This window comes from Epinephelus moara, chromosome 21, assembly GCF_006386435.1.
Source record: "Epinephelus moara isolate mb chromosome 21, YSFRI_EMoa_1.0, whole genome shotgun sequence".
Taxonomy (NCBI): domain Eukaryota; kingdom Metazoa; phylum Chordata; class Actinopteri; order Perciformes; family Serranidae; genus Epinephelus; species Epinephelus moara.
In genome coordinates this window covers 6,715,946-6,725,498 of record NC_065526.1, presented here as the reverse complement: position 1 = coordinate 6,725,498, position 9,553 = coordinate 6,715,946, and the positions used below count along the sequence as shown (strand labels likewise).

The window sequence follows — 9,553 nt, the reverse complement described above, 5'->3', positions numbered from 1 at the left end:
TCAATGTAAAAATGGCAATTTTAAACATCAGTTTTTCACATATGGAGCAAATCAATCATTATTTCAAATTACCAACATCTCCATGCTGTCTAGATGCAATATGTGTATTTTCAGATTTCTGTCTTAATAACTGAATTTTTTACAGTGGTTTCAAATCTGCCTTTCCACGCACGGATGGCTGCTTTCCTACACAACAGTGAATGGCTTACTCAGTTTGTGAAGCCACTGTTGAGTTGCTACTTGCCAATTAGCTCAGAGCGGTAGATGACCATCTTAGGTTCCAGAGGTTGCTCAGAATTGCCTAAAAATGCCCAGACCCGACCCATCGCTGCGCAGCAGCTATAATATTCATATATTTCCCTCACCCAAAACTTAGTCAAGTCTACAGTATAATTCACTATATTAAATTTCCAGTCTTATTTCAGTGTATGCAGACACTGTTTATATTCTAAATGTACTAATATTAATATGTTTTTTATTATTTTAAGCAGGATTAATGTGTGGGGATGCGCTGCCCGGGTTTGGCCACCAGGTGGTGCCTGTGAGTCAGCAACAAGTTTTTTTCAAAGTAAAAGTTGTAGAAGAAGAATCATTCTTTTCTTATTGTTGTTGTTGTTGCCATGGTTGTTTGTAGCAAGAAGATAAAGTTTGCCGGCGGCACAGAAAGCGTACAGGTAAACTTTAAAGTGGGATAAAAGCTGGTTTTGTTTTTGTTAAATATATAAAATAAAACCGCTTCAAGTAAAAGTCCCTCCCTGCGTCCACCTGTGTCTCTGACTGCAACATAATACACGAGAACCAGCTGTCAATGGGTGGAAACAGAGAGTGCAGGACAGAGCTAAGTTTATAAACTTAATAACGTTACTTAAATAAATTTCGTAAGGGAGACATAAATTATATACATGCGTAGTTATATTTTATACGCTACTACTATATAAAATGGTACTGCACATAGTTAGCACAGGTGGTGAAGGCAACATTAGCTGCTAGCGTAAATGCTAGCTTGACAGCCACCACTGTATAACGCATTTTAATTTTAATATAATTAAATCACACACCGTCACTATCGCCGTCTTCGTCCTTGGTTTCAACAGGCGTAGTGTTGCTCAACGTGGCCGCATCTGCAATGGCGGTCATCGTAGAGTTGAAAAGAGACCCCTCGGGCTTCGAGTCCAGCACATCATCCTCGGTGCAGGATGGCGGTCGGTGTCCCAGCACCCTCTCCAGCTCGTCGTAAAAGGGACAGCTTGTCCTGTCCACCTCGGACCTCTTTAAGTCCTTTGCTTTCCTGAAAAGATGCTTGAGGTGTTTGATTTTACGCTGGCACTGCAGCCATGTTCGACTGTACCCATTCTCCTTCAGTTTCCTCGAGATGTCCTCATAAATCAGCCGGTTGTGATATGAGTCGCCCAGTTTCTGCTGCACTGACTCCTCGGCCCAGCTGGAGATCAGACAGCGGGTTTCGCTTTTACTCCATCCACGAGAGTCCATTTTGCTGCTTGTTGTGGCTGCTGCTGCTTCTTCTTCATTTATTTATTTATTTATTTACTCCTTCTTCTTCTTCGTTTAGATTTTAAAGGCAGACTGGGCGCACTGCTGCCTCACTGTGTTTACACTGTTCATTACACCTGCTGGCCTAAATCCTGGGATACAGGCCTGATGTGTGGAGAAAGTCAATGATTTTCCTGGCTATTTCCAGCTTAGCCACTTCTTTAAACAAGATCTTCCTTTCCTCTGCGTACAGTTGGCACCGAAGCATCACAGGTTGCACAGTCTCCATCACTCCACACATCTCTCATCCAGGTGTTTCCCTAACAACAGCAGCCCACTCCGCAGTCCACAGCGCCCCAGTCTTAATCTAGTCATCTTGCTTTCATCTTCTATGTTTAGACTATGTTTACTGAGTCCATTAACCCTTGGCTGAATTTGAAAAAAGACACCTGCCCTTTTGCTCCCTCTCCCACACTCCCTGCCGTTGCTTAATGAGTCCTTCTCTGATAAAATTACCACACTCACCCGTGCCAATAGGAACCCTGATATCTACACATTCCTGCCGTAGTGCAGCCTTGGCCATCCTATGTGCTGCTTCATTCTAACCCTACATAAGCTGGGACCCATGAGAACCCCACCCTACATCCCTGCATTTCCAGCCTGTAAATGTGAATCTCCCCCATCAGGTCTAGTCTGGCTCTTGACCTCCACCTGCTGAGTCCTACCAAACACCAAAACGTCCATACAGGTACTATAAGCTCAGATGAAAAGACTGCAACACCATCTGACAGTCATCTGCTTTGATATAACTCAAACCGGGTATGCTCATTCCAAATCCTGCCCTGCCACTCTCAGGATCTTTTAACCCATCTGAAGCCGCGCCCCATTTTTGTTTCAGGTGCTCATTAACTAACCTGGCTCAAGTCTCAAGCTTCATCAGACCTCAATCTATTTATGATACACATGTCTACTTCCATTTCTGACATTAACCAAATAGGAGCTGGTAGCAGGCAAACTGATGGAGCAATCTGTGGCCCCTCTATTCCTATCTTCCTTGCCCACTCAGTCACATAGTTAACCCAACGGACCCATTTTGAACTTCCTCTTCTTACTGGGAACTCACAGTGCTCAAAAAGGTGATCACTTGCAGATAGAGCCAGAACCTTTCAACTTTACCCAGTATTTTAGACCTAACTTCTTCTTTAGTTTTACTCACAGACTACAAACCAATTTTAAAGGTACATGCTGCCACCTGCTGGGGTGTGTAACACCATGACTACTCAACAAAAACAAATGAAAATCAAATGAAAAATAAAACAAAATCTTTCTAAAGAACTTATCATGTCCTGGATATTTACCTGTTTCATCTATTAATTTTTATATAGTCTTTTTCAACTGAACTTTTTTGTCCCCAATCTTTAACAGGCCCTCAATGCTCCACCCTTTCCCATATCTACCACCCTGTCCTTCCATCTCTCTCATTCTACACTGAACTTCCTGCTATCTATCATCACACCTTCAGCAGATTCCTTGCAGCCATGGGTGGATTACTCAACAGGCCTGCCAGGCAGAGGCCCACAGGACCAAAGTGTCAGGGGTCCCCTGGACTTCACCTGCAAAATGTCTCTCAAATTAACACATATTGACCAGGAAGACACCCAAAATGACCACAGAGAGACACAAAAATATTGCTCAAATGAGACAAAATTGACCTTTAAAGATACACAAATGACGACAAATACACACAAGGGAAGTACAAAGAGACACAGAATGACTACAGAGACAGAAAATAACAAAATAAGACACATACATACCTCAAAAATACAAAACTGACATTTAAAGAGACACAAATGACTAAAAGACACGAATATACCTCAAAGAGACAAACTTTACCTTAAAGAGACACACGAGGACAAGAAGTACATGCAAGGAAAGTACAGAGAGGCACAAAACAACTACAAAGAGACACAATATGACAAAAAAGGCACATATATATGTCAAAGAGTCCAAACTGACCCATAAAGAGACACAAAAGACAACAAATACATGCAAAGGAGGTACAAAGAGACACAGAACAACTACAAAATGGTCACAAAGAGATGCAAAGGAACTAAAAAGAGACACAAAATGACTAAAGAAAGATACAAATATACCTCACAGAGACAAAATTGACCTTTACAGAGACACAAACGACAATTAATGCATGCAAAGAAAGTAGAGGCACAAAACAACTGCATAGAGACACAAAATGACCACAAGGAGGTGCAAAGGACCTGCAAAGAGACAAAAAATGTCTGAAAGAGACACAAAATGACAAAAAGACACATATATACCTCAAAGAGAGACAATGCTGACCTTTAAAGAGACACAAAACGACAACAAATACGTGCAAAGCACTTCTCACTCTTCACAATCTCTACCCTTATTGTCATTATTCCAAAATTCCTGCCAATATGTCATAATTCTATGATGAATTATTGATTTTGTTTCTGACCTCACAAAACAAATTCCATCATCATTTGTTGTTTAATGCTCTTTTGGCATGCTTATCTGCAATCTAATTACCCTCTATTCCAACATGCACCAGCCTCCAACAGAAATAAATATCTATTCGTAGATGTTGTAGATTCAATAAGGACATAAAAACCTCAATGAACAGATCCTTTTGAGCTGTTTCACCTGATTTTATATGTTGTACTGCAGCTGCAGAATCTGATATCACTACTTTAACTGCTTTTACCTCCTCTACCCACTGAAGACTGATGATTATTGCCGTCAGTTCTGCTGATAATCTGCTTGAATTTTCTTATTAATTCCTTTGTCAGATGCTGGAACAAATGGCCACTCCTACGTGCTCATTATTTTAATGTTTTAGTCCATCTGTAGAAATATTTAGATAATTATAGCAACTCTTCTCTGAATAATTATGAATCAAGCATCCTATATTAAATTCATTTCTGTCCACTCTCTCCTATTTTTCAGTATTTTCTTAAGTTATGGAAATGTGCTGCTACTAATAACTGCTGGACTGTGTATAATAATATGAATTTTGTACTGTTTGACGTTCTTATGAAATGTTGTTTGTTCCCAACACTACTGCAGAATAGCTGATGCTAAATTTCCATTTCCTCCTCCCTGAATTCTCAGCCAGTATGTTAGTGACAACTTAGTTCTCCTCAGATGCAACGGCAAATAACTGGATTCAATTAACAGTGCATTAATGGGCACGGCTCTGACTGCTCCAAAACTATGTCTTAAGACTCTGTACTGTATCCTGTCGAATTCTTCTAGATGACCTGTTGTTGCTGCCTTATACTTTGCAACCGTAATCCAAAATAGCTCTCATCAAAGCCCTTATGTAATACTTCTATATCAGCACGCACCTCATTAAATTTAACACCATTTTACATATTGTCGCAATATTTTCAATGAATATTTTTCACCAATCCATAAACCAAGATATTAAAATACCCACCCTATCCATGTGCTTGCTGTAAAATGTTGACCCCTGCCAATTGTCTATTTTGATTTTTAGTAAACAGCATATAGCCTGATTTGCCACTGAAACTCTGAATCACCAATCATAAAACCATAACTCCACACTGACTTTTGCTTTCTGTATACATTTCAACGTGTTGTTATTTTTGTCCCTTTTTCCAGATTGTGTCATCATCAACGTATGATGCTTCCTCTTCTTTTGATGTTTTATGGCGGTTGGCAAACAGCTTTCTGGTGCATTACTGCCACCTTCTGAATTGGAGTGTGGATCAGAACCGTTTTATGTCTATATTATATTCCTTTGTCAAGTCCTGCCATTTCCAAATATGTAAATATTACCCTATAACCCACATGCCCTGAGGTCAATAGAAGAAACTCCTTTAGTTCAAGTTTGATGTGATCGTTTTCCAGTCTGATTTGGAGAATCTGTCTTTCCTGCTTGTACCCAGGAACATAATGGAAATAAATGGCACTTGGCTTTGGGTGCTTAAAGCGCCAACACCTGTAGAAAAAGTCAACAGCAATGTCTCTTCCCAGAAATCATGACCCAGCTAGTCAAGATAATCCACAGACCTTGTTGTGAGCAGTTTCATGTAGGAACTATTTTTTGTCCTCCTTGGCTGAGCTGTAACATTTGCTTGCTCAGTGCTACCAGGTGAGCTCGCAGATGCACGCTTCCTTCTGCACATTGATATGGTTGATGGGTGTAACTTGGAAAGAAAATAGTTCCCTTTGAAACTGCTCACAACAAGGTCTGTGGATTATCTCGAGTAATCGGGTCATGATTTCTAGAAAAAGACGTTTTTCAAATTCTTTTTTTTTTTTTTTTTGCATTTTGAGCACCACAGGCCACGTGACATTTGGGCCATTATATTTTAGAGAAGGCAGACATCTCTACAGGTGATATCTCTAGCATTCTGCAGCTCACATCAAAACCATGTACATTGATAAATAGATCGGAAGGTAAAAATGAAATATGTATTTCTGAGTTTGAGAGTGATTCGGGGCTGAACTGTCCCTTTAAAACCAGATGTAAACAGTGTTGTCGTTTTTTCACTCCTGAAGCGTTGCCGTCTGTGGACTTTACATAATCATGTCACATTACTGAGAAGACTGAGCTTAGTGCCGAAGACGGAGCCAAAAGCTGCATTAAAAAAATTGTGAGGAGTCATTCTCCTTTTAGATTATAATTGCATAACTATCATTCAAATTTCCCCACATCAAGTAAGAAATGTGGAAAAGCATGGCACTGCACTTTTACCATCTTATTAATTCTCTTTCAGATTGTGACAATGAAATGTGGTAGTGTGTGTGTGTGTGTGTGTGTGTGTGTGTGTGTGCAACTATGAGGGAGTACGACAGATAATAATGCAGAGAGAGAATGACAGATGGGAAGAGACAGAGAGATGCAGGGAGAACAGGAACAGCAGATTTGTAGTGACAGGCGGCTCAGTCGGAAGTTGTACGATTGTTTTGCCTAAAAACCTGCACCACATCCATGGAAACCGGTGCAAACCAGAATCCAAAATAACAACGAAACAGCACTGTTACCTCTCTTTCACATAAAACATCCCACTTTTCACATTTCATTTTAATAAGCGTCGCAGAAGCCGTGCTCTCCCTGCTTCTTAGTGGTACTAAAATTTACTGAGGCTTCATGGCAACAACACTATGAGCCAACATACCCATCAGATGTGAGTCAGAGAGGATTGGCAAACACTTCTTAGCAGCTTTGGGTGAGCTTACTGTGTCAGTTTAAGTTTGTTGTGACAGTCTGTGACACGTGACAGGTATGTTGTCAACCACAGGGAAGTATTCTTAGTTTTTTGAAGACCAGCACTGATCCCAGGATTTTACACAGAATTAGTCAAAGTTTCACGAAAAAAATTGGATGGAGGCACCTCTGGAACAAACTTAGAATCACCACACAACACACAAATGCTCCGATGAGTCTAATTAAAGGACTTTATTTTATAGTGAGGCAGGTGATGATTTCCGTGGTTATGACCCTGGGCCTTTAATGGAAAACATCTGGGCACAGATAGGCAGAAGGCCTCACCACCCCTCATACATAGGAGCAAGACACACAGATTTTGTGGTGGTTTTGCCTCTTTTTTGTTGTCACTTTACATCTTTTTGTAGTCTTTATACATTATTTGTGGGTTTGTGTCTCTTTGAGGTCATTTTGTGTTTCTTTGTGGTTGTTTTGTGCCTCTTTGGGGTAATTTTTGTCTTTTTCTGGTCGCTTTGTGTCTCTCTATAGTTGTTTCTTGGTCTGTGGCTGTTGAGTCTCTTCCTGGATGGTACGTGTCAATTTGTTGTTTTGTGTCTCTTAAGCCGTTAAGCATCTTTTGGTTGTCTCTTTTCGTGGTCAGTTTTTGTCTCCTTGTAGCTGTTCAGTGTCTCTTTGTGTCTTTGTGGTTCCTTTGCATCTCACTGTGGTCTTTTTGTGCCTCTTTGTGGTCATTTTCAGTCTCTTCCTGGTCAGTAAGTGTTCATTTGAGTGACATTTTGAAGGTGAAGGCCGGAAGGGGGGCCATGTACCTGGGCCCCTGTGCCTGTAGGCTGGTTCAGTAATCCGTCCACAGTTAGGACTGGGGTGAAAGCTATTTGCAAATTGTATCAGACCTGACCTTAGGTAATACTATCAGTAACAATAATAATAATAAAAAGCTGTCATACAAGAAATGCAGAGTGCTTTGCAGTAAGGACAGTATAAGTTCAGAGTTCAGTTCAGTTCAGACCTTTTATTGTCCCTCGAGGGGAAATTTGATTTGCAGTAGAGGGCAAAAACAGATACAACATGACATACAAGAGGACATGAGACAGTCACAACAATCACTGCTACAATGAAAACAACAAAGAGTAAGAATAAAGTGAATAAAAATAGTAACAACAAGTACTGGCCCCTAATAAAGTGCTGCAAAGCTGTGCAGTCAAATCAAGAATTACTGCAAGTTAAGCACCTTTATTGCACTAGGGACAAAGGAAATTTTGAACCTGTTGCTTTTACTGTAACTCTGGGACACCAAAATCTCTGCCCAGAAGGAAGAAGAACAAATTCTTCCAAGAGTGGATGGTCAGGGCTGGCTAAGACTGACCGTGCCTTCCGCAGAACTTGCCTGTTATAGAGATCTGCCAGACAGTGCTGCTGTGTGCCAATTATTCTGCTGGCTACTTTAACTATATTAGACGGACAGTTTTTGTTCTGTACTGAAAGGTTCCCATACCAAGAAATAATACAAAAAGTTAAAATGGATTCGATAAAAGATTTATAAAATAAAACCATCAGTGTCTTGTCCACATTAAAAGTATTCAGTCTGCGCATAAAGTAAAGTCTCTGCAGGCCCTTTTTACAGATTGCAGACGTATTGAGGTCGTGGTTCAGATTCTCATCAATCACTGTACCTAGATACCTGTAATTCTCCACCAGCTCAACTGGTGAGCCCCTGATAACTGTTGGGGAGGTTGAGTGGGAAGTTTTTCTGAAGTCAATGGCCATATCTTTAGTTTTGCTTATATTTAGTTTCAGAAAGTAGTTGTCACACCATTCTACGAAGTCATTCACGACTTGCCCATGATCGACCTCTCCATCCTGGAATAGACTGATTAAAACCGTATCATCTGCAAATTTTAAGAAATGCCTGTCATGGTAGTAACTGCTACAGTCATTTGTGTAGAGAATATACAATATATGACAATATATGCGGATGACAGCCGCTTCTTAGATAGAGCGCCATTAACCCTGACTGCCTGGGGCCTACATGTTATAAAATCTAAGATCCATTTCACTATTCCAGCATCAAGATTAAAAGTGGACAATAATTTCCTTACAAAAATATGTGGCTGTATAGTATTAAAAGCTGAGGAGAAATCTACAAATAAAAGCCTTGCATGAGTTTTTGTACCCTCAAGATGCTTGTATAAATAATTAAATAGGGTAACAGTAGCATCATCTAAGCACTGAGTGCTTTACATGAAAATAGACGGAATGGACATAAAACAGAACTGAGTAATATTTTAAAAGAGTTGCAGCAGCGTGACACGTAAATGGAAAATAAAAGCATAAAAAGAAAGAGTTTCAGACCTGTATCAGGAAGTCTGAGCTAGTTAAAGGCTAAAGTGAACAGATACGTTTTTTTAACCTTCTCTTAAAAGTATTAAGCAAGCTGGCTTCCCTCATATCTGTAAGTAGTGTGTTCCATAGCTTTGGGGCGTAACTGACAAATAAGGCCACATCCCTGATCTTCCCACTGTTGCAAAGTAAAGTGATTTTTGAACTTCAAAATACTCAACTATTATGTTTAAGCTAATAAACAAAGCTGAAACTTCCAGTATAAACCCAAATAATTAACAGCAACAATATCAGGACATCATTTCTGAAGGTAGTTCAAAGGAAGTTATTTTTATATTCCATAATGCCACATGCTCAATTGTAAATATACAACATACATATTAAAAACCCTTCCCTCCCAACCCCACATATAAACACAAACACACACACACACACACGCACACACACACACACACACACACACACACACACACACACACACACACACAC

At 40.1% G+C, this 9,553-nt stretch overlaps 2 protein-coding genes across 3 annotated transcripts in view; one reads left to right on the top strand and one right to left on the bottom strand.

Annotated features, from left to right (window-relative positions):
• LOC126382926 (zinc finger protein 14-like) overlaps positions 1-1,550 on the bottom strand; it is a 10,676-nt gene extending 9,126 nt beyond the window's left edge. For both annotated transcript variants that reach the window (XM_050033210.1, XM_050033211.1), the window contains exon 1: positions 1,059-1,550. In XM_050033210.1, the coding sequence (XP_049889167.1) occupies positions 1,059-1,491 (433 nt within the window). In that variant the 5' untranslated portion in view covers positions 1,492-1,550. The remainder of the gene's footprint in view (positions 1-1,058) is intronic.
• The window catches only part of LOC126382929 (phosphatase and actin regulator 1-like), a 73,683-nt gene that overhangs the window by 22,600 nt on the left and 41,530 nt on the right, over positions 1-9,553 (top strand). The gene's annotated exons all lie outside the window — the stretch shown is intronic.